The sequence below is a fragment of the Cupressus sempervirens genome, chromosome 5, assembly GCF_028749045.1.
Source record: "Cupressus sempervirens isolate cs-2001-9-10 chromosome 5, ASM2874904v1, whole genome shotgun sequence".
Lineage (NCBI taxonomy): Eukaryota > Viridiplantae > Streptophyta > Pinopsida > Cupressales > Cupressaceae > Cupressus > Cupressus sempervirens.
Window position 1 is genome coordinate 484,229,538 of NC_143122.1, and position 27,295 is coordinate 484,256,832.

The 27,295-nt window shown below is 35.1% G+C and overlaps 1 protein-coding gene across 1 annotated transcript in view; it reads right to left on the reverse strand.

Moving 5' to 3' along the window:
* The window catches only part of LOC149556852 (uncharacterized), a 37,946-nt gene extending 16,775 nt beyond the window's left edge, over positions 1-21,171 (reverse strand). Inside the window, exon 1 of the mRNA XM_089785923.1 lies at positions 21,060-21,171. Within this exon, the coding sequence (XP_089642049.1) occupies positions 21,060-21,138 (79 nt within the window). The 5' untranslated portion in view covers positions 21,139-21,171. The remainder of the gene's footprint in view (positions 1-21,059) is intronic.
* Positions 21,172-27,295: the final 6,124 nt, after the last annotated feature.

A 27,295-nucleotide genomic window follows, 5' to 3' on the forward strand; every position in this document is an offset into this window, starting at 1 on the left:
TCAGGTCCAAGCAAGTAAGACAGAGATGAAGTAGGGTGAGAGTTGAATCCCACCAAAACCAAATTAGTCAAGTAGGGAAGATCTTTCACCTCTAAAATGGCGAACAATATTGAACTCTAAATGGAATTTGCAATACAAAGAAATAATCCAAATCGCATGCCAACTACTACCTACATGTCGTGCTTAAATACCATTCGGATGAACTCTTGAGAGTTTATAAAGATAGCCAACGACAACACCTGTGAAAACGATTAAAATAAAAATGGGTCCGAGATATACTAAATCAATCGGAACCACAAATACAAATATTGTTAACTTGGGCCCTATATTAATTAATTAAAGTAACTAATAAAGGTCCTTTTATTATATTATTTAAATTTTGAGACCAATTAATTAATTAATTTAATTTAATTATTACATTAAAATTTGCAGACATGACATTTATCACCAAGTTCTTATAATACGACAATTGCCTACTTATTGACTGATGATTTTATCTTTCTACATACTCCAATTATCTATGGCTTCCCTGCTTGGGCTACTAGTACTTTTCAAATTTCGCTTGGCCTCCGAGGGGTAGTGAGTTGCATGCAGATGATTGGGAACTACATTTGTTGTGATATATTCCATGTGAGATGTTTATCTTTCAAGTTCAACGACATATTGGTGACACCATTGTCACTCTTGACATAGATCCGAGTTATGATACTGACATCCTGAGTCATGATGATTTGGTTTCCTTGCATATGGGCAGCATGTTGGACATCTATTTATTCAGCTGGCTGATTCATGAGGTTGGAGATTCATTGATCATCTATTTATGCACCCAAGATCATGTTGATAGGTTAGTTTGGGATCTAGGTGCCAACAAGATGTATGTTTTAGACTTTGGGGATTATGTTGTGATGCTACAAGCCGAAGATTCCTAATTAGAGTTGTACAGCCTATAGATGCAGCATTACTTCACAGATTGACTTGGGATACAAGGATCATAGTGATAAATAGATTGCTTTCCCGCTTCGGGTATTACGACATGGTCGGTCACGACTTCAGAGTTAGAAGACGGATATGGGACCTTGGCATTAGTTTGTGGACTCATGAGTGCTTGTGGGCAAGCAATCTCGAGGAGGGACTTGTAATGTCCCTTTTTTCGGGACATTAAGAATTTTGAAGTCAAATTCATGAAATATTTAATTTGGCTTATGAGAGCTTAATGCAGATTTATAAAAGGGTCAATTTAATATTAAAGGGGCATTAATGACAAGATGACAAGGGACAGGGCAGAGGAAGCTGAAGAGTCATGGCATTGGACAATAAAAGAAGAGATGGTTTCTTTTGAGCATGCTTGGATTTGAGATTGATTTTATGGTTTCTCCTGGGAGAACAAAAGGAAGCTTCAGCTTCTACTTAGGATCGGAGGACGCAAACCCTCTGGTTCTTGGGTGGATTGGAAGTAGCCCCAGTGCATCATATGTGGTGGATTCACATCAAAATTCACATCTGAGATTTCAGGTGCATTTATAGTTTCTCTCCAATATGACTATGTAAGTGTATTTAAGATTAGATTATGTTATCTGGTTATTGTATTGCTGATATATAATGCAATAACATGTTCTAAGGCAGCTTAATGAGAATTTACTAGTTAATTTGTTACATCACTTATTTGTTCATGTTTTAAAATTTAGTTTTGAGAAGATTTGGAGATAATATCCTACTGAGATATTATAATCATCTAGATAATGTCAGAACTTGCATAAAAACCATCGTATCATTAATCCTAGATCAGAAGATAACATATGTAAGCAAATAAAATCAGATTTTCCGGGTATGTGGAGAAGGGAGAACATAATCTCACTTATGGCTTACGAGCTTGTGGAGAAACTAATTAAACATAAGTTTGACATGTTCAAGGAATTTATGACTGAACATGAGTTAACATCAGCAGGTTTATAGGTTGAAGGAATTTTGAAAATGAGAAAGAACCAAATGAGGAAAGAGCATGTGTTTTATTTGCAAGCATTTTTGGTCACTTGGTCACATTTGTGGTGATGACTAGCAAGAAGAGTCTGCTTAAGAAGTGTAGATCAACATTGAGGCAGTTGAGGACTCGTTGGTCTAGCTACAACATAATGAAGATCATAAGAAGCAACTTGCTATGGATGGTGGTACGATTTGTATGAGCATCCAATTTGGTGAATTGGAGGTTTTCACTGACCAACATTATGGTAATCATAAGGCTGAAACAAACTCTCCCCTATTATGATGTAATTGGTAAAATACTTGCTTATTATTAATAGAAACCGAGAGGTCAATTGTTACATCCCAATTTTTGACCTAGCTTGAAATATAGCCATTGAGGTTTGCATGAAGTTAGTTGGTAGTTTAATTTGTTATAATCTGACGAAATGGTAAGATAGATAGTCGTTATGATTTCAAGTGAAGATGACATGTTAGTTGATCGTTAATCACGAATTCATGGAATTAAGATGAAGGTTAACTATTATGATTATTAAATTTAATTACAGAGAAATTCCTTACAGGAAGCATGTCGAATGGGTGGAAGCATTGTCAGAAAAGAATTAGGCAAGGCATCACCATCACTGGGTAGACAGGTAGAGGACCTAGCGATTTGAAACAAGATACATCTGTGGAACTGCATGAGTTATTTAAATAAATAATTTAAATAAAATAATTGAGTTAAAATATAAAACGTATCTTAAAGGATTTTAATTTATCTTAAAAGATTTTAATTTATCTTTCGTTATATTGTTTTAATAATTATTTATAAACGTACATTTAAATATAAAATGATTTAGCACCATTATAATTCAATAATTAATTAAGTGATGTTGCTTGTACATATTAGATTTTAATAATTATAATAAAACCTTTCATCTTCTTTCTTTCTTTCTTTCTTTTCCTCCTTTTTTTTTATTCTTTAAGTCGATTTGAAATGGTTTCGTATAGTAATCTTGTAACTGAAGGTAGCCGTAGGGTCTGGCCCAATCTATATTATGGATTCTTTATGGCTTTTCGGCATTTCTTTTCCGTGCACTCTTCTTTGGCTTCCTATTCTTTTAGCATTTTGAGTTCCTTGTAGCTGTTTGTAGAGACTAAATCCAGTTCTGATCGTAGTTTTGGCTTGAAACAAATCAATATCATTTCCGCAAGCCATTGTGCTAGATAGACGGGTTGATACAAGTGCAGGCTCTTCTCAAAATTTGGTGATAGAGAGAGTCACGTAAGATATTCCAGCTTATGAAATTTGTTTATGCTTTCCTTTGGTTATATGACTGAAATCCTTGAGCCGGCTCAACAATATGGGGTAGTAAGACCCAATTGTATATAAGTCTACTATACTTCAATACAAGTGTATCGTTTTCCTTTGTAGTTACGATTTGATGTATGCATGACCCTGTCTTAATCATCTAAAGACTGTCGTGTTCTTAGTCTGCCGACTGCCTCTTACAATATCATGGCAATAATTTATATTTAAATCAGTCGTCTTCCTTCATTTATTCGAACGTATGAAATATCTGATTTTCTTTTGAAAGCTATCTTCTCAAGTAAAATCAATTACATCTTGTTATAAATATTGTAGCTGAGATTGAGTTAATGAACCCAAAACACCAAGGATTTCACCAGGCTAAGATGCCAGTATGCAGTGAAGAAGGTGTAAAGCATCTTGTGAATAATAGTTTGAAAGTACCAAGGAATCACTGGCTTGATGGCCTAAATATGGTGAGGAGGTGTAGAGATATCTACAAAACACGTAAGATATCAGAATTAAATAAATAATAAAATAAACAATGCATTAGCTCATGCATGTTCCACTCATGAAGAATGTTGTCAATTTTGAGATCTTTAAAGAACATAATCATAGAGTATGAAATGTTGGATGTATGTAATAATTGACAGAGCCGTCTGCTCAGAGAATTCCAACTATATGAGACTCACCCAGCTGTGTAGCCAAGAAAAAGGGTGACAAGGTGAAAAGGAGGAAATCTGTAATAATATGAATCTGTATTAGTTATGACATTTCAATATTTATCATTTAATATGAATTAATAAATAGCTGATGCACATTCCTGTTATCGTGATCTCCTGCTTCCAAGTCATATGGTGAGTTAATTATCAGGAAGCCCAGTAGATGGCAAGATGACCCCTGCCTATTCCAAGTAGGGAGGGTCTTTCTCGTCAAAGATCATGTGGGGATAAGTTGTGGTCTAAGGTTGGGTGGTTAAGCCCCTGACAATGTTTCACCTCTTCCCAAGAATGTCAAATGTGTGTTAGACAGATGAGCTGTGCATTCAATTGTTTATCGGAGACAGGTAATATTACTTTTATTTATGAGGAGGTAAGATTAAATTGAGTTATTTCATTGTTACTGTTATTTTACACCTAGATATAAGAGATAGAATCATGGATTGCTTTCATTTATATGATATCGAATATAAGCATATTTCTAATCTTGAGATATTGTCACAATTAAGTAATCAAAGGAAAAGGAATCTAAAGCCCTAATTGATTGAGAGATGATTGGAACCCTAAATGATACAGTAGCATCGGGAACCCTAATTGAATCCGTGGTATTGGAAGCCCTATTTGAATCAATGGTATCGGAAGCCCTAGTTGAATCCGTGGTAGCAGAAGCCCTAAGTGAGATAGCAGTATCAGAAGCCCTAAATGAACCGAAGGTAAATGATGCCCTAATTCATACAATGGTATGTGATGCCCTAATTTAAAATATAGTGGTATTTAATTGTAATTATCATTTGATTTAAGATAGTGATTTGTAAGATGATAGTCATCATATGAAATTGTTAGTGTATTTGAGGACTAACCCGGGTGGTTGCAAAAGCATCCCTAGTTTGATTCCGATCTCAATTTTTCGAGGTATGTGGTTATCAATTTCTGTAGTAATTTCATTTGATGGTATTTCAAGCTTTTAGTTAAGAAATTTTGTCTAACTGACTTTAACGGTAAATCTCATTCACATGAACATGAATGATATAGCTGTCTTCCTATGAAATGAAGTAGAAACTGTATTCTTTGAGTATATTAGATGTTAATTTAGACCTGGGAAAACTAGATGTTACATCAATATATACAAAAGAATGGAATGATATTTCATTAGGAAACGATCGTAAAGAATAGAAACTTTCTATTCTAGCCAAGAGAAAACTAACTAAATATTAGAAACATTCTTATATTTACAATAGATTACAAATAGATTACCATTCACTAATAATAGATGCTTATCTATTATCATAATACCCTCCCTTAATGGTTAATCTATCCACAACATCAAGCTGTCCTCTGAATTTAACAAACTTATCAGGAACAAGAATCTTGGTGAGAATGTTTGTAGTTTGATGAATGGTAGGAACGTATTGCAAATCTATGGTCTCGTCTTCAACAAGTTGTCATACGCTGTGACAGTGAACATTCACATGCTTGGTTCGTTCATGAAAGACTAGATTTCGTGCTAACTTGGTAACAAGGTGTTATCAACAAACAGAGTAGTTGATCCTACTAGTAACATGTGCATATCCCCAAGCATCCAAGGAAGCCAAACAACTCCATATCCTACCTTAACAGTTGCTCTATATTCGGCCTCTGTAGTGAGAGAAACTATCTGTTGCTTCTTACTGGTCCATGTGACTGCACTGGATCCAAAATTGAACACATATCTAGAAGTTGACTTTTTATCATTAACAGAGGCTGCCCAATCCGAGTCTCTGAAACCCATTGAGTGTAGGATTAGAACTTCGGGAGTAAAGAAGTCCATAATTTGAAGTGCCCTTCACATAACAAAGCACACACTTTGTTGTCATCCAATGATCATCTTTGGGAGCTGTCATAAAGCGTGAGCTGTAGTTGACTATGACGCTGATATCAAGCCTAGTAGTAGAGAGATAGATGAGACTGCTTACTAGTTGCATGCATGTATCATCAACGGGAGGAGAATCAAACTTGGCTGATAACTTGAAACCTTTCTCATGGATGTAGATGCAGGCTTGCAATCCTACATACGAAATTTATCTAACAGAGCACATATTTGGACTGAAAGATAAATATACCAAAAGACTATTATCAAACCTCAACACCTAGGCAATAATGCATGAACCCAAGATTCGTCATATCAAAAGACTGGCATAAATTCTTTTTGATTCCATGAAATCAAAGATGCTAAACTGCCAGTGATGATCAAATCATCCACATAAATAACTAGAAGGATGATGTCACTATCAGTAGTCTTGATGTACAAATTTGAGTCTGAAGAACTCTGTGTTACATACCAATTTTCGACCTAATTTAAAAAGTTTGATATCGCTATTGAGGTTCACATGAAGTTAGTTGACAGTTTAATTTGTTATAATCTTGCGAAATAGTAAGATGGTTAGTCATTATAATTTCATGTGAAGATAACATGTTAGTTGATTATTTATCACGAATTCATGGAATTGAGAAGGCAGTTAGCTGTTATGATTATTTATGGTTAATAACTTGTTATGGTAATATGATTTAACTATGGAAAATTTCCTTGTAGGAAGCACGTCGAAGGGGTGGAAGCATTGTCAGAAAAGGATTGGGCACATAAGCATCACCATCACTGGGCAAATGTGTATGAATCATGAATCGCCATGGTTGAGGACCTAGCGACTAGAACATCAGGATGCAATCGCTGGAACTGCATGAGCTATCAAATAAATAATTTTAAAATATAAAATAATTTAATTAAAATATAATACGTACCTCAAAGAATTTTGAATAATCTTTCACCATATTATTTTAATATATGTTCATCGACAACAATTTGTACCTATGTATGTACACATAGATATAAATATAAAGTGACACCATTATATTATTTTCTTTATAATATAATGATGCCACCTCACCAATATATCTACATATACATAGATAAATATAATCATAATATTTTTCGAATTATAACCTTTAAATCTTCTTCCATCCTTTTTATTCTTTTTTTTGTTTGAAACTGATTGAACACTTTTATTTGGCATCCAAGAGCCAATACATTTCCTTTATGTTACGGCTTCTTGGAAGCCAAGGAGTCACATTACTCATTATATATTTTGAAGTCGACGGAGAAAGAAGGCAGCATTTTATTCTAATTTTTCTTACAACAGTCGACCACCTTGTTCTTGCATACGACTTTTGTGATCATTACCTTTTATTTAAGAAGTCAGGAGAGAGGCGGAGGAGATATGTATCATTTACCAGAGCACCCGACTTCTATCTTGTTTCAAGCACCCGACTTTCCTCTCATTTCCAACTCCCTCTCTCATTCCCAACTTCCATTTACACCTGATATTCTGCAAATGCTAGTTCAAAATCACTACCTCCATGGCATTGCCAACCCTTTCCGCCTTGTAATGGTCTTCTTTTGCAAAAGACATGATACATCTTTACACTGGACTTTTCCCTTGAAGAATGTTTGTGGAGGGCCTAAATCATAGCGGCTAGCTAGACTCTTTTTTTTTCCAGATTGTCACAAGTTGTGTAATCAATCATGTTCCAAGCATAGTTGTATAGTTCTTATCATTTGCTACTAGTTTCCGATTTCCATAACAGCTAAACTGTAGTTATAATCATTGGATAGAACCTCTTGAGAAAGAGTTATTTAAGATGCAATAAAATCATGATTTAAATATACAATTTGGAAATCAGAATCAATGATATTTTTGCTAGTTTTAAAGAACATATTCTTTCAAGTCACAATTTGTGATAAGTTGGAAACATATAATATTCTTTTATCAGTTAAGGATTAACAAAAAGAGTAGGTTGCTTTGAGATTCAAACATCTGGGACTCACCCGACAGTATAGCCAAGGAAAAGGGTGAAGAGGTGAGAGAAAAGAATCTGCAATAACATGAAACATAATCAAATGTGACATAATAATGTTTATCATTTTTAAAAGGAATCATTTAATAGCTCAGTGCATGATCATGTTTATTATATTCTCCTGTTATCAAGTCGAGTGATGTGATTAGATACCAGGATGCTCATTGGCTGAGAAGGTATTCCATGTCTATTCCGGGTAGGGAGGGTCTTTCTCGTTAGAGATTGTGTGGGGATAAGTTATGATCTGAGGTTGGGTGGTTAAGCCCCTGACAATGTTTCCCCTCTCCACAAGATATTAGGGCATGCATCTGATAAAGATAAGATGAGCAATTCAAACAATTATCAGTAATAAGTATTTTTACTTTTATGATATATATATACAAGTAGAAGATATGATGAATTAATATCGTTGAATTTAGTTATCTCTTTTGATGTAAACAATCTTTCTTGTCAATGTAATTGGTAACCAATTAGATTGGATAATCTTCCAACTGAATATGGAATATATCTATAGGATTGTTATTTCAGTTTTTCACTTATATGAATAACGATTATGAACGTATCTTCTAATCTTATGTTATTTCCATAGTTAGCAATAGGAAAAAAAGAAATGATATAGTGATATCTGATGCCCTAAATGATACAGTGGTATCTGATGCCCTAAATGATTCAATGGTATTTGATGCCCTAATTGATATAGTGGTATCTAATGCCCTAAATGATCTAATGATAATTGATATAGTGGTATCTGATGCCCTAAATGATCCAATGGTATTTGATGCCCTAATTGATATAGTGATATGTGATGCCCTAATTGATATAGTAGTTTTTAATGGTAATTGCCTTTTTGATTTTGGTATGATGGTATTGGATGGTAGTTGTCATTTGATATTGATATAGTGGTATTTGTGGACTAACTTGGGTGTTTGTAGAAACATCCCTAGATTGATTTTAGTCTCGAATTCTATGGTATATAGATTTTAATTTTCATGGTAAATTCATTGATGGTGTTTTCAATTCTTAGTTATGAAATTTTATTTAACTGATTTTAACCATTAATCTCATTCATATGAACGTAACTGATTTAACTGTCTTCCTATGAAAATGAAGTAATAACTGTAGTTCTTTGATATGTTAGTTGTTAATTAAGACCCGAAAAATATGTATGTTACACTCTGGAAGCCTTGATCACTAAGGTACTTATCAATTTTTATGTATCATGCCCTAGGGGCCTGCTTCAAGCCCTAGAGAGTTTTCACCAATCTAAGAACTTAATGGTCTTTACCAACAACCTTGAAACCAAGAGGCTACCTCATGTAGACGTCTTTGTGGAGATCACCGTACAGGAAAGCACTTGTGATATCCATCTAATGGACCTTCCAGCCAAACCATGATGTTATGAGTAGGACTAATCCGATTGTGCGCATTTTTGCAGTAGGAGCAAAGGTCTCATAATCAAATGTCCTGATGTCGAGAAAAGCCCTTTACAACTAAATGAGCTTTGTACTTATCCAAAGTACCATCAGATTTGTATTTGATTTTGTAAACCCATTTGTAACCAATGGGTTTCTCCACCGGTGGAAAAACATAAAGGACCCAAGTGTTTTTCTTCAACAAGCTCTAATGTTCAGATGTCATGGCTTGTTGCCACTCTGGAATTCCTTTAGCCTCGAAATATGTTTAAAGGTTCAAACACACTATGAATGTTGGCCATGAGAGCAAAGTTAACAGATTCTATAGGTTTGGTCTTTTTTCAAGCAATTCTCCCATCAATGAGTTCATCATCATGAAGATTAGCAAGTGTTTGAGACCACCACTTAGGCTGGAGAGGAGGGCGACCAACATTAGTATCAAGACATGCTTGGTGATCAGGTTCCTCATTCGAAGAATCGGGATAAAACTCAGGTGAAGCATCTACAAATCTAGATGATCCTGCAGGAGAAGCTAGAGTTGTCTGTATAGGGATCACTGGTATAACTAGAGCTACAAGAGCTACTAGAGCACTCCCATTAGGTGGAACTAATAGAAGCCTAACTCCCAAAACATGAGCCTTCATAGATTGGTTCGCTAGATCGGGAACAGGAGAAACAAGCATGAATGGTCCTCATTGTTCATCAATGACTACATTACGACTATACAGGAGACAAGATTTCTCAATGTCGATCAAGTGGTAGACTTTGTGAAGACTATTGTACCCAACAAGCATGAGTTTCTGACTCTTGGCATCCAACTTGGTGCGTAACGCATCAGGGATCCAAACAAAAGCAAGGGAGCCAAAAACTTTCAAGTGACTAATTCTAGGCTTGTGACCTGACTAGGCCTCTTCGGATATCTTGCCTTTGACTGCCACTGTGGGTGACTGTTTCAAAAGATAAACTGTAGTGTTGACTGCTTCTACCCAGAAATTCTTTGGAACATATCTGTGTTTGAGCATGGATCGAGCCATCTTGATAATTGTTATGTTCTGGCATTCAACTACATTGTTTTGTTGTGGTGTGTGGGGTGTGGTTTATTTGTGTATGATGCCATGAATACCCAAGAAGCTAGAGAGTTTGTTAGAACAAAATTACCCCCGATTGTTTGATCTAAGAGTAATGATAGATTTTTCGGACTCTTTTTCAACTGAAGGTTTAAACTTTTGAAATACAAGAAATGCATATGATTTCTTTCTAAGAAGATACACCCACATTTTTCTACTAAAATCATCAAAAAACAACAGAAAATACCTGGACCCAAGAATAGGGGTGGTCATAGGGCCGCAAATATCAGCATGAACAAGTTGAAGTACCTAAGAGGCTCGCCATGAATCACCACTGGTGAAAAGTGTGTGATGTTGCTTCCTTGTTTGCCATGCATCACAAACTCCAAGCTGTTGAGTCTGAATCTCTAGCAAATCAAGGACAAGCTCTTCCTAAGCAAGCTAAGAGAGATAATACACACATAAGTATCCATACCACTAATGCCAAGTGTGCTAACAGAAGAGCATCGAGCAGCCATATCTAAGTCCGAAGAATCACCAAAATCAATAAGTCAGAAAAGACCATGATCCTCAAGACCCACTGCAACAATTGACTGAGTCACCCGATCAGTGATTGTACACTAATGTGAACCAAAGGTGACATCCAAGTGTGGAGAATGTCACAATAACTCACTGATTAAGAGTAGATTTAGTTTCATCTCTAGAACGTAGTACACATTAAGAAAAATTAGATTCCTCCTAGCAAACTGAATCTGAATGTTGCCTATACCGACAACGGTGTACTCTTCTCTGCCACCAAATAATAGAATCTGAATAAGGCTGGTAGTTAATGAATCAATCTCTGCAGTGGGTGAAATGACGAGAGGCACCTAAATTAATTTACTTGGCAAATGACTTCACATGATCTACAAGTCTTTTAGCCATGAAGGTGTAAAAGGCAGATTTCGTCTGCTCAGTGTGCTCTGCACTATTTGCTTTAGGCTGTGAACCTGATTTCTTAAATTTAAGCAGTTAAGCATTTTTGACATTCAACCTTCATGTGACCAAACTTTTGGCAATAGTTGCTTTGAATGTTCTTCTTTTGAGAACCTTCTAAAGCTAGAGCAGTGGACTTATGCTGAGAAGACTATTGAGACTTGCCTTTATCCTTATGAAAGAATTTAGTAGCAAAGGCTTGCTATGTGGAGGTGAAGCTAGAACTGCTACCGAATTGTTGTTTCCACCAATCTTGTTGAAGCAAAAGTGTGCAGAGATCAATGAACTTCAAATCAACACCTGAAGATGTGATGTTGAGAGTCTCGATAAAATGCTCGTAGGACTTTGGTAAACTGTGGAGAGTGATGACCACAATGTCCTCTTCCTCCATCTTGCGACCGATGCCAAGCAATTGATCACAGATTTCTTGAATCCTATTCAGATGAGCTTGGAGCGAGGTTCGCTCATCCATGATAATAGAAAACAACTTCAAGAAGAAAGCTTTGCTTTTGTCAAAAGTCTCATGAAGACCTTTGAGATGTGCCCATATCTTGACAATTGTCTTGCATTGAAATATGAGAGAGTTGATCATTAGCTACAGATAATTTGAAAAGTATCACTCCCTCTCGATTATTTAGATCCCTTGAATCATGATCAGTGCCAAGGGTAGTCAAACACTATGTAACACCTAGAACAACCTGATCGGTATTTTGATATTCAAAAACTACTATGATCCATTGCTTCCAAGTGCCATAATTTTGACCATTGAATTTTGAGTCGCTCTCAAGCAGAATATTTGTTAAAGATGACATAGCATGTTTTCCAATGAAAAACATGAGTATCTATGAAGGCACATTCTTCAAGGCAAAAAAATGGAAGACCTAGAAAATTTGAAAGGTGATCCAAAAGAGAGTTCAAAATATTCAAAAAGAATTTGTTGTCAATTTCTAGATCTACTGGCACAAAAATCGAGGCACCCAAAAAAATCGGACGACAACCCAGTTGAGATCTCGAAAAACCCACCACAAATCTATAAATTGTTTTTTGATTTGATACAAGAAAATTAGGGCTTTGAACAAACACGGCCCTGCTGCAAAAAAACCACAAAAAATGGTAGAAATATGCAAAAAAAAACAGACGACAATTGCAAAAAAATGGATGTAAGAAGCAAATATTACAGAAAATCATTTTGAAAAGTATTGCTCTGATAATTTCAAACAAGAAATTATAATATTTTTTCAAAAATATTCAAAGAATTAGCTCTAATACTATATTACGATGTAACTAGTAAAATACTTGATTGTTATTAACAGAGATCAAGAGGTCATATACAAAAGAATGGAATGATGGTTCCTTAGGAAATGATCATAAAGAATATAAACTTTCTATTCTAGCCAAGAGAAAACTAATTGTCATCTATAATTTCGAATATTTACAATAGATTACCATTAACTAATAATAGACACTTATCTATTATCGTAATATCCCCATGAGGATGAATTGTAGAGACAATGACGTAAAAGTTGATGAGACAATACATTTGAAGTCAAAGGAGAATTCTGAAAATGGTGCAGCTGAAAATGAAATTAAATCTAGTATTGAAGAACTAGAGCAAGGTGATGTTTCTATAGGGGCTCATTTTGGAGGATCAACTAGAAATTCCATTTTCAATTGATGATTTTGGAGCGTATAATTTGGATGATAAGTTGAACGACAAATAATATGGTCATTGCAGCCTTAGTGCATTTTGATAACACCCATAAAACATTGAAGAAACCATATGAGAAGTTAAAATTATTGAAAAGGAGAAGGGAATAATGAATGGAACCAATAGTGCAAACCTTCCCACTCTTAAAACGGCATTGGAAAGAATGAAATCAAGCTACTTAAGTTGCTCAAAGATAGGGATATGGCAATCAAACATGCTGAAGATAAAGAGAAGGAGATAGATGAGTTATATCTCCATCGATGTATGACAGAATACTCATTACATGAGGCTGAAAATCAGAATTCTACAACAGCCACTTGCATAGATAATGGACATGATCGTAGAACCATGGATCTCATACACATTGTAGAAGGGATCAGTCCTTTGGTGAGGATAAAGGTGAACTTAGTATTCCCACTTCACCCTATCTCTAGGAGGCTCATTATGTTGAGGAAGACCTTAAGGACCAGCAAGAAATGAACAATGAGAACTCTAATTTTTATGACAGCAGTTATATATCTACACAATGTCATGAGGATAGGGATGAAACAAGTGAAAATGATTCAGAGACTTCACTTGATGGTGATCATTTCATTGATGGAAGTGTTTGTTTGAATGATGATACTCATGGAGAGCTGAAAATTCAGAATTGTCCTTAATGTATAATAATAGTTTCTATAGATTATCTAGAGACATATCACCAAGTCTTTTTGAGATGGTAGCTACTTATTTTTTAGTAGGTGATTTTATCTTTATGCATACTTCACCTATCAGAGGTTGTTATGTTGGGTCTACAATTATTTTTTAAGATTTGGTCCAGCCTCTTGAGGTTAGCGACTTGCAGGTTGATTCGTGGACATTCCTCATCTTGAGACAAACACCTCATGAGATGGTTACACTTCTAGTACAGGGGTACGGTGACAATAGTGTCAACCTCCATATTGTGGGTCTAGTTTATGACAGCAATATGTGGTGGACTTATGAGACTTACTTCATGCATTTTTGCAAGTTCAGTTGAGCGATCTGTTTGTTCAGTTGATTGATTCAGGATGATGACAAGTTGATAGGCACCAATTTCTACTACCAGGATTGTGGTGACAAGTTGGTTTGGGGTCCAAGTGTTAACAGGATGTATGTTTTGCATTTTGTGGATCATGATATGATGCTACAGATTTAGAGATTTACGATCAGAGTCGCACAACCTATAGATGCAATAGAAATCTAGATATTTATATGGGATCCAGGGGGCATAGTGATAGACAAGTTGCATTCTCATTTTTGGAATCACAACATGACAGGTCCTGATTTCAGATTTACCAGTATGAGTTGCCGAGATGCTAGCAGATGGATATGGGATTGTAACATCTAGTTTTCCAATGTCTAATTTAACAAATACCATACTCAAGGAAATACAGTTGCTACTTCGTTTCATAGGAACACAGTTATATCATTCATGTTCATGTGAATAAGATTTACCGCTAAAATCTGTTAGACAAAATTTCTTAACTAAAAACTTGAATTACCATCATTGAATTTACTACAGAAATTGAAAACCACATACCTCAGAAACCTAAGTTTGATTCAACTAGGGATGCTTCTGCAACCACCCGGGTTAGTCCACAAATACTGTAATGTCCCCATTTTAGCAGTTGACCAAGTGTGTGTGTGTTAGCCTTGTTCTACATGGTCCTGAGGGCTAACGAAGGGTTTAATGGGATCCTGGAGTGTTTTGGCCTAGTCATTTCCAGTTTGGGCCAAAATGAAGTTGATTTACTCAATTTCAGGCATACTTACTATTTTTAGTAAGTCAGCAGGACACAGTGCAGGTCAATTTTGGTGATTGGATTTGATACTCCTCGGTGAGAGCTTTCCGATGAGCTATCACTCGCATTATTCGGAGTCCGATTGCTAATACATTTTAAAGCCTGAAGTTTTATTAAAGTAACGCCTAATTTAATTGTAAAATATTAAAGTGTTACTTTAATATTTATTTTATGGGGATGTGTACCCAAGGGAGACATAAGGGGTATTTTAATATATGTTTTATATATTACACATCTTTTATCCCACATTGCCGATATGAGTTGAGCGGACCCTTGGAAATAGAATAAAAGGAAGCATGTGTGGCTTCATTAGACAGGTTGAATATGAGAAGAAATTGGTGTGTGAGTTGCAGCTCCGTTCTTGGCATTTGAGGACGTTTATCCTCTCTTGTAACATTCTAGACGTCATTCCCTTGGGGTTTGGCCTTTGGAATTATTTGTTATCGGCTTCATTATCAGGCAGTCTAGTTGCATTTCCGGCTACAGGCAGATTTGGTATTTTGCTCATATCTTCTTCACTAGTTGTCCGACGCTTATGCCGCTTTGAGGGAATGATATTACGAAGGTAGTGGACTGGTTGAAGGACAAAGTATTGTAGCAGCAAGTTCGAAAGCATGGGCTGGAGTATTATGTCAATAATGCTGGAGTAATTAGTGAGTTGATAAATCTGCCATGTATTTGGTTTTATGAATTCTGAAAATAACATTTTATTGGCTGTAGTTCATTTCCACTTTGCATATTATTGTAGTTTCTTTCTTGTTTATGTTGTATGATACCAATTCCATGCACAAAACACAACAAACAAATAAACGTTTGATTTCTGGAGTTATAAGGGGTTTAAAACATTAAACGGAGAAATAAGAGGTTGAATGCAAACTGTTTGACATAATTCCTTTCAGCAATTTGGTTTAGTTTTTGGGACATTCAGGGGTGCCCATTACAAATACACTATAACAATTTCATACGACAACTATTATCTAAAAACTACTATCTTAAAATCAAATTAAATTAGAGCATCACATACCATAGTATCAATTAGGGCATTGTTTACCTTCGGTTCATTTAGGGCTTTTGATACCACTATCTCACTTAGGGCTTCCAAAACCATGAACTCATTTTAGGGCTTCCGTGACCATGGATTCAATTTAGGGCTTTTGCGACAACGAATTCAATTTAGGGCTTCCACGACAACGGATTCAATTTACGGCTTTTGCAACGACAGATTCAACTAGGGCTTCCAATTCCACTGTATCATTTAAGGTTCTAGCTGTCACCCAATCAATTAGGGCTTCGGATTTTCTTTTCCTTTCGATTACTTAACTGTGATAGTATCTCAAGATTAGAAAATATACTTATATTCGTTAATCGTATATATATGAAAGTAATATAATGATAACAATGAATTACTTCAATTTAATCTTACCTCCACATAAATAAAAATGATAATACCTATTTTTCGATAAAACAATCGAATGCATGGCTTATCTCTATCCGACACACATTCGACATCTTGAGAGGGGTGAAACACTGTCAGGGGCTTAACCACCCAACCTCGGACCACAATATATCCCCACACGATTTCTAACGAGAAAGGCCCTCCCTACTCGGAATTGACAGGGAACATCTTACCATCCACTGAGCATCATTATATATAACACGCCATACGACTTGGCAGCAAGAGATCATCATAATAGGAATATGCATGAGCTATTAATTAATTCATATTAAATGATAAATATTGAAATGTCTTAACTGATACTGGTTCGTATTATTGACGATCACCCATCTTTTCGGCTACACAGCCGAGTGAGTGCTAGGTATCCGAAATTCTTAGAGCAAACATTTTTAACAATTATTCAAGAAGATTTCATACATCCATCATTTCACATTCTATGATTATGTTCTTTAAAGATCACAAAATAGACAACCTTGACAATCATTCAACACAAATGGAACATATATGAGCTAAGGCGTTATTTCTTTTATTACTTATTTGATTCTGATATCATCCTTGTATTTTCTTTTACAGGTTCATCTAAACCTCATCACCATAATTCGGGCCATCAGGCCGATGACTTCTTGGTGCCTGAATATTTATCCTTACTGTATAACTCGCACCTTCATCACCTCATTCTGGCATTAGCCGGGTGATACCCTTGGTGCTCTCATTACTATTATCAGATATTATAACATATTTTCAAAAAATAAAAGTAAAGTTTAAATGAAGAACTTCAGAGATTATTCATAAGATTGGCAATCATGAATATATTATGTCCTTTCAAGACATTAGACTGCTTTGAAAATATTGCTTGGATAAACAATCATAGCCAACTAAGGTTATGCTTAAATGCAGTGGACAAATTTGCAGACTTAAAGATGATTTACGTATATTCCTAAACGTATGAAAGATGGCTTGTTTTAATATTGTCTGGAAAAACTTGGAACAAGACTCAAAGCCAACTTAGCTTAACAGGTTTTAAGAATAAAATAAGGAAGAATATGCAAGATGTCTCCTTACATGACTCACTGCTCTGCAATCGAATTTGCTATAACTTGGACTCAAACGCCTCCTTCAGATCTCCACGAGAAAGCAGTTGATTATTGGAAATGCAAAAATGTATAAATTCAGGTGCTAAGGGCACCATAATAGAGCAAGGGAAATTGAAAGATAAGTGGTAGAAATAAGAACAAGTCGGATATCTATGTGTCGAAACACGACAAGGCCATCATATAATACTTTGGGAATGACCTTATGGCTCCCTGCCGTTACAAGATTCATATGGTTTCTTATTCAATCGGTTTTAAAAAAGAAGAATAAGAGGAGGGAAAAATAAATTGAAAAGGAAAGATGAAGAGTTTATTTATTAATATTATTTTATATTATCTTATCATCTTGGTTAAGTTTATAAATACAAACGTTAATAAATATTAATTAAAATATTATGATAAAAGATATATTAAAATCCTTAGAGATATGTTTATATATTTTAACCCAATTATTTAACTAAATTATTTATTTAAATAACTCATGCAGTTCCACAGATGTATCCTGTTTCAAATCGCTAGGTCCTCTACCTGTGTGTCCAATGATGGTGATACCTTACCTAATTCTTTTCTGACACTGCTTCCATCCCTTAGACATGCTGCCTGCAAGGAATTTCTCTGTAATTAAATTATAAATTATATAATCTTAAATAATCATAACGGTTAACCTTTCATCTTAATTCCATGAATTCGTGATTAACGATCAACTAACATGTCATCTGCACTTGAAATCATAACGACCAACTATCTTACCATCTCGCCAGATTATATCAAATTAAACTACCAACTGACTTCGTGTGAACCTCAACAGCTATATTTCAAGCTAGGTCAAAAATTGGGATGTAACAGGGATCCTGGTATTGTTTATGGACTCATGATTGCCTGAGGGGAAGCAATCTCGAAGAACGAGGACTGTAATGTCCCAAACTCATGATTGCTTGAGGGCAAGCAATCTCAAGGAGGGAGGACTGTAATGTCACCTTTTCAGGACATTAGGAAATTAACGACATGTTCATGTAATATTAAATTGACTTATGAGAACATAATATAAATTAATTGAAAAGGGGTCAATTTAATAATAAAAAGTGAGCCGAAGTGACAAAAGGGGGAACACAAAAGACAAAGAAGTCGAAACTGAAGTCACAGTTGAAATGCATTAAAAGAAGGGAGACTCATTTTGGTATGCTTGAGTTTTAGATTGATTTTCTAGTTTCTCTTTGGAGAATTTTGGGAAGTTGTTAGCTTTATCTTGTTGAAGCCTGAGAACCAAAAATATTCAGGATTTTCTAGGTGGATAAGACATAGCCCTGATTCATCGTCTACGGCAGATTCACATCTAAGACTGCAAAGGGAATCTTAATTGTTTATTTCCAATCTGATGTAACTATATTTCAGATTGGATATTGATATTCGGTTATTGTATTGTTGATCTATAATGTAATAATGTTTAACAAGCATTTACTGGTTCATTGCTGGTTTATTTTCTTCAGTTTATTTGCAAAAAATATCTATTGTTTTTCTAAAAATTATTTGAAAGTGAATTTGGGAAAATTAACCGACTAGGATATTATAAATTGAGAATGTTGATGTCACATTTTGTATTGCTTGCATTGGACTCATGGAGGCAAGTTATGGAGATTTAAAATTTCACTATGCACATGCATATCAAGGAGATTTGGGTTTGTTATTTGAGGAACAGCCTCCAGGTTCCAATGATTCCTTGTGATTTCTTTGTACTATCAATAGTCAACAACCACTATATATGAAAGGTGAAGTTCTGGAAAATCAGATGAACTTATGTCTAATTTCTTAGCACAACCAATTGGTCTTGCATATGGGAAAGACTGTAGAAAAGATGAAGAAATATGTACTCTAGGGACATGTCCTTGGCAAAAAAAACAAAGTTTCCGAGACAGGTACGTCCCAGGGACAAGGGGACAGCTATGGAACGTCCCCCAACCGTCCCCAAAATCATCAAATGAACAAGGGAGGTCTCCAAAACTCGGGAATGCTTGGGTAAGAAAAGGGGGATGGCCAGTCATCCCCAATTTTTTGCATGCAAAAAATTTAAAAAGTCAACACTAAAAGATTTTTTTAAAGCTCCCAACTTGGTCGCCCAAGTGGGCCCTGATGGAACTCTACATTTTTTGCAATATTTAGATTCCGAAATGCCATGCCAAGGGGAGAACCTTCATATTCACTAGCTTGAAATGTACAAGTCTAGGGATCGTTTTAACAACCAAGGCCAAGATGTGGTTAAAGGGAAATTCACTGTGACGGTATTGGTCAAGGAATGAGTTGAACAAGTAAGAATTTCTTTAACAAAAAGCCACTGGACTTCTCATTGTCTTATTACTATGGAAAGATTCCAAAATCTTTGTGGCGGGTTTGAAGAGGCAAATGTGGTCATGGCATATTTTCTGGATTGTGAAATAGCTCAGTACCTTCTAATTGACAAAGAAGACCATAGTGAGGGTGTAAAAACATCTCTGTTCTCAGTTCCTGTGATTAATGTTTCACAATTGAATTATGACATTTTGCATTTGTATTGGACATTGGACATGCTTCAAAAATAGCTTGAAGTGATTGATGCATGATGTAAGAGGTCAAAGACATTAGCATTATCTGCAATTCAGAGTGGAAACAAACGAGTTGCCCTCAGACATATACATTACATGAAGATGGCAGTAGAAAGTAAAGAAAAATGCATTGGATTCATGGACAGAGTGGAAGAAGTTCTTGGTGTAATAGTGGATACTGAATCAATGAAAAAGTATCTTGATGAGAGTGTTGCTTTGCAAAAAGAGATGGAAGATTCCTTGGGGGCAAAATCAATTTCATCCATTGACATCGAAGATGAGGACCTGGAGGAAGACTTCAAAAGACTTGAGATGGAACTTGAAGATGAAAATTTATTGAGTAAATTGGGTGCTTCAGGGGATAAAATGTTTGTTTCAGAGGGTAAACTGAATGACTCAGAGAACAAAGCAGTTGCTTCAGATGTTGAAAAACAAACTGAATCTCTAAGGGCAGCACGGAAACATTTACTGTCTCAAGCTCTGTCAGAACTAGTGCTTGAACCTGCTTAAGACATATTATTTTATGGACGAGAAATTTGTAAAATCCATTGAATTTCAGTGTATATGAATCTTCAGCCTGGATGCCACTTTTCTTTCTGTGGAAGTAATTATCAATGAGACAGAGTTTATTGTTGAAATAGAACAAATACGGAATATGGCTATCATAAAATGAATATGCATAAGAAAAATTATATTTTATGGCAAGTGTTTTTTGTGAAAGACTAATGAACGATGCTCTACGAAAATTATTAATACAAGAAGCAATGATAAATTACAAGACCAGTGCCATCATTGAGAAAATTTGAGGGCAGAAATCATACTGGTGTATTAGTATGAAAATTTGAAGGTTCATGACAATGTAGGAAAGGAGTTCACAATGAAAAGAGTGCAGGAGTGCGAATACAGAATAGTAGGGAACAAAAGCAAAGAATTGGACATTAAATTTTATGCAAGAAGTTAAATTGTATGTTTGGCTCAATTAATAATACATATTGCTCCTTTGTGTTTTTTGCAGGCATCTAAACGATGGAAGAAGCGTTTTTGAAGCATACAAAATATATATCCTCATCTGTTTGTACCTAGAGTGATCGAAGAACTCTTTGGTGGAGACAAAATGATAGTAGCAGTCCGAGTTTCAAAAGACATGAATGGTGCCATCTCATGAGTTAACGGAAGTTACCGCTATTATGTTCCAAAATAAATATTTAGTCTTCGGAAGTTATCTCCAACACTAATGCCATTTTTATGTTGAGATAATTAAATTCTTTATCAAAAGCCTTAGTCAATGGACATGCGCAATGAAAGATGAACCCGAGAAAATTAGAGATATGGAGATTCAAGTATATTTATACTTTTAAACAAAACTTTAAAGATTAATCCTAATCACCGTTGAGGGTTAAGGAGGCATTAGATCATCCAACTATTAGTTATTTTTATTAAAAATTATATCAGTTATTTGTTAGGAAGAGGTGCGGTGCTTACTCCTTTTAAAAATAGGAGATGTAAAATAAGAAAGGATATAATTCATTTCATATTTAAAAGATTTACATATTCTATGCACACTTTGATATATTATATTCTTTCATTGGTAAGGAAATGAGTAATTGAACAAAGCTCGTGAATTTGAATTATTGGTTGAATTTTATCTGATTTTGGAATTGAAATGCATTGGATGGATCATCAGTAAGGACTGTCTTAATGTGCAATTTCTATTTTCGGCATAATTTGTAAGCGTGTCTATTTTATATATTTGATTAGGGTTTTAAATATTATTGAGTTGTGTCCTTTATAATTATTTTTTTAATTCTATAAACATTCTAATGTTTGGACAAGTGGACTGGGTCATTACTGCATTTTAAACTTGATAAACATAGATATTGTGAAATATTTAATCGATTCCGTATTTATGTCTAGTTTGTGTCCATATCACAGTAGTTAAAGTGCATCCTAGACTAGTTTAAAATTGTATTTATATAACTGATCTGCTGCGTAGCATTTGAATTGTTAAAATTGTTTATAGTTTAAATACATTGAACTTTATAAAATTGTACGTGTCAACTTATAATATTGACTCTAATTGCCCATTTAATTAAGCACTAGTCTTTATATTACCCTTGATTCATAATCCATATGCTGGCAATTGTTTTATTTCTTTCCATTGAGTAATTAATATATTCATTTGTTGTGTTCATTCTTTATTTAAAACGTTGTCACATTTCTCTATTAATTCATAATTTTCAAGTTTAAAGTTTGTCTATAATTCTTGCCGTTGAGAAAACTTCCAATACATTCGCATTCTAATGAATCTGCTATAAGCATCTTGGATCTAAGTGTTTTGTCTAGGATCAAATACACCCGCCTTAGTTTTGCAGAGCCAAAAGTGCAGGAGATTTGGATCGCATCGATCAATCCCGTCAAGTTGGCCTTAATCGGTTGGATATCCCAACATCGAGCAAGCAAGGCTCGTAGGATTCCACTCTACAGTTTTGGGAACCAACAGGCCCCACCCCTCCAAATTCCCTAAAAGGTTAAAAGAGACCACACTTTAGTTATTTTATCATTTGTTTAGTTTTGTTAGTGAAGTTGAAGTGTGTTGCAGTTGGCTAGGGTTTTCATTTTGCAAAAAGAGGAGGTGATTTTTTTGCTTCCAAGAGTTTGACTAAGGGTTTGAGTTTCCATTTTGTGCACCAAGTATGGAAATCTTTATGCTTTCATTTTCCATTTTTTAAATAGATTTGTAGCTTCAAAAGTCTGAATTTTTTTTTTTTAAATTCATTGTTTCAACTCATATTTCCATTGCATTTTTAAATATCAAAACAAAGCACAATGAGTAGCAGTGAGAGTACTAGTAGTATTGGTGATGAGGAAGAAAATGTGATCGGGGGTGATGTTGCTAGTAGTGAGACAAGTTTAAGAGCTAATCCTATATCTGATTTGTTTAAATGCCCTTCCACCATTTTGAAGGATTTTGCAAAGGGTTCTGTCAATGAGAAAAATCCTCTTCTCCAATATGTCACACTTAAGCCAAAAGATAAAAAAAATTCAGGAGGGACTAAGGTGTGGGATTGTCATGCTTGTGTTGATGATTTTAGAGGCAGCTATACAAGGGTGAAGTCACATTTTTTAGGTGTTGCATGTCATGGAGTCAAAGCTTGTCCTAACTTGACTAATGAACAAATATTAGAATGACAAAGATTGCACTTAGAGGCTGAAATGGAGGGGCAATATTTGACGGTGACATCACCATCTATTCTATAACAATCATCTAGGCATATATCATCCGCCATTGGTACTAGTGGCAGCCCTACTAAGTCTAGAGGGAAGAGAAAGATTAGTAGTGGTGAGAAGGACTCAGTGAAAAGTATGTTTAATGCACATGAAAAGGAAAAGTGAGACATTTATTGGTAGATTCTTTGTTGCTAATGGTATCCCATATCATGTAGTCCGTTCAACTTATTTTAAACAAATGGCAAAAGATATATTGAATATGAATCCATCATTTGTACCCTTGGTGAGCATAAGCTACGAATCACCATCCTAGAGGAAGAGTACTCAAAGGTTGCTTTGTTGTTTGAGAATATGAAACACACTTGGGTTAGGATGGACTGCTCTATTGTGATGGATGGATGGACCGATGTTAGACATCGACCACTCATCAATATCATTGTCACATCCCCTGCTGGCTCTTTTTTTTTAAAGCCATAGATTGCTCAGGAAAAAAGAAGGATGCAGAATTTCAATTCATCATTTTGAGAGATGTCATAGAGGAGGTTGGGTCATTTAGTGTTGTAAAGGTTATCAAAGATTCTGCACCTATGTGCAAATCAATTGGTATGATGATAGAGGGTGCTTACAGGCACATCTTTTGGACCCCTTGTTGTGTTCATGCCTTGAAAAATCCATTGAACGACATAAGGAAGATTGAATGGGTGAAACAGGCAGTGCTAGAAGCTAGAGAAGTGCAAATGTTTATTTGCAACCACCACACTTCATTCTCCTATCGGTGGTGGACTTGACATGGGAGAGATACACCTGAGTTAAAAACACTTACCACTCGCCTCCTTGCATAGGTTGCTATTTCCTCAGCTGTAGAGAGGAATTGGTCCACATTCATTTATCCACTCTATCAAGAGGAACGGACTTGTTGATTTCCAAAATCACAAATTGGAATCCTACATGCCTTGCCTGCTTGATGCTGGGATACCCAACTAGTTAAGGCCAACTTGACAAGATTGATCGATGCAATCCAAATCTCCTACGCTTCCAACTCTGCAAAACCGAGGTGGGTGTACCTGATCCTGGACAGAACACTTAGATCCAAGATGCTTATAGCAGATAAATTAGAATGCAAATACAACAAAAGCTTTTCAAAACGGCAAGAATTATAAAAAGCTTTTATCCTACAAATTATGAATTAAAAGTAAATAATTGTATAAATGTTTTAAATAAAGAATGAATACAACAAATGAATATAATAATTCCTCAATGGAAAGAAATGAAAAAGTTGCCAGCATATGGATTATGAATCAAGAGCAATATAAAGACTAGTGCTTGATTAAATGGGCAATTAGAGTCAAAATTATAAGTTGGAACATACAACTTTATAAAGTTCAATATATTTTAAACTATAAACAATTTTAATAATTTAGACGCAACGGATCAAGTATATGAATGCAATTTTAAACTAGTCTAAGACGCACTTTAACTCTTGCGGAGACAAACTAGACATAAATACGAAAATGATTAAATACTTCACAATATTTATGTTTATCAAATTTAAAATGCAATATTGACCCAATCTACTTATCCGAATATTAAAATATTTATAGAAATTAATCAAAAAAAAAACACAACTTAATAATAATTTTAAATAAATAATTATGCCGGAAATAAAATCGCAATAAAGACAATCCTTACAGATGATCTATCTATTGCACTTCAATTCTAGAATCACATATAAATTTGCTTGGCAATCTAGAATCCACGGACTTAGTTCAAAACTTCATTTATTTACCATTGAGAAAATAAAATATATCAAGTGCATATAGTATATGTAAAAATTTAAATATGAATGAATCGTCCCTCTCAATTGATTTTACATGTCATATTTATAAGTTTTGAAAAGTGTTCATAAAACATCACACATGTTCATAACAAATAACCACCAATATAAAATTTTAATATAATCCCGATGGTTTAATAATTTTAGACCTTGTATTTTATTGGTCTTGTATTGTCCTCAAATGTCGGCCAAGACTATAATCCGAGAAAATGAAATCTTTGAAGTGAGCATTTTCCCGTGGAATGCATAGAGATTCAGACGCTTGGACCTCTTCGTTAATCACTAGCATCAAGTCTTTCCGCGCAGGTTCCACTCCGTTCGAACACTCTTTGTGATTCGATTTTCTTTCTCCCGTGTATTCCTTAGATATCATTTAGACTTTGTCTAGAATACATTTATGTTGCCACACGCATATGTCCAGACCTACAAAAGCATAGAATGTCATCAGATACTTGCATCCCAACGATTATACCAGTACTTCAATACCATCAGAATGACATGGATGTAGGGCAGTAATCATCTGGTGATATCCCATTCTGAAGGTCTGGTAATAGAGGAAACATGTCTTTCTACCTATTTGTAACATTTCTTTCACAAAGCGCTCTTTGCAACTTCTATCCAGCCAAACTCAAATAAAGTTCCAAGAATTTAGAGATTGATGTTTTCTCAAGAAAATATAAAATGTCATAAAATGTGATGAATACATTAATTTTGGGTTGTACAAACATTTCTGTGCAGATATTTTGTTTAGTATTTGGAGAACTCCAATGGTATCTCTTCACTATAGGAATTCATTCGAAATGTACTAATATACTGACGATTACCTTGTGATCCCATTCTTTTGCTTTGCTGGAAGAGAAACAATTCACTATTCATGAGGACTGAATATTTGGAAGTGATTGCTAATAGCCTTCATGTATATCACATGATCCTGAAATCTTTGCTACTTCTTCCATACCTCGATAATAAGTTTTGCTTGGACATAACTCTCAATGGTCTCCACTACTATATTTGAGAAAACATTCGCATCCTCAAGCTCACCACTAAATTGTCTTGCACATTCAGGGGGAATCCAGACAAAGACATCTTAAAAAAACTTGTATCTTGTGAGTGCCATCATCAAAGCCTTAACATCCCTTGGTCGTCTTTTCTCAAAATTCTTCATGTTTTATAGTTCTGAAGTAAGACCCCTTTTGGCTACTTGCTCACATCGACAAAGTATGTGGATGTATATATTTTTAATAAAATTCCTGTAGGAAACTGAATCAATACAATCCCTTCCAATCCCTCATTCTTTGGATCAAGAAGCAAGCTAGGATCTTGTACCTGTGGATATAATCAATTTCCTTTTGCACACACAATCAAAACAGGTGGCTTCATTTTACACAGGTTCCTCAAACTTTTTCATATATGTAACACACTTCAGTCAAGAAAATATGTGGAATAAATCATTTTACTTGCATCTTCAAACACCAATCAGGCTGATATAATCTCAGTCTCCTTCACAGGAAAAATCTTACCTTGTATACATAGTTCTATGCTACAAATTCTGCCTAATTATGCTATGTTGTTTGAAGTCATTGCTGCCTTCTCAAGAAGACCTAACATTTATGACACAAGTATTTCCATTATGGACATATTCCTTGCAACCATATCACTTAGGATATATCCACTCTCATCTAACTATATCTCATGGAATCTCCCCATCAAAAGATAGCTCACTAACACAATCATTTAAAGTTGCATCTGTACAATCCATATTACAGTTACTATCACATCCTCTTCTATGCATAATCCTTTAGGGTCACAAGAGATTACTACATGAAAACTGAGTATCTTTATCCATAGAATAACATATAGTTTGAATGGTTGAAAACTAGCAGCACTGCTGAATGAAAATAATGATATGAAGCTTAAAAATAAATCTTAAGAACAAGCAAGAAGATTCATAATTGATTAGATAAAAAATTCATCCTATGAACTAAATAAAAAATACAAATGGAGGTTTTAATCTTGTGAATAGTTGGAGCTCCATTAGAACTTACCTCTAAAAGAGCGAAGAAGCTAGTGACAGTGCATCATGCTCTTCGACTTGCAAATCGTCAAACTCCAGAGTATAGGCAGACACCAGCTTTGCGGTGGGATGTTGGGCCTGAGGATGTGGCCCAGATAGATGAGGATGACACAGCACCAAGATTGGTTGGGGTTCCATTCGATGAGACTATGCTTCCTATGGAGGATGATAGTGAGGAC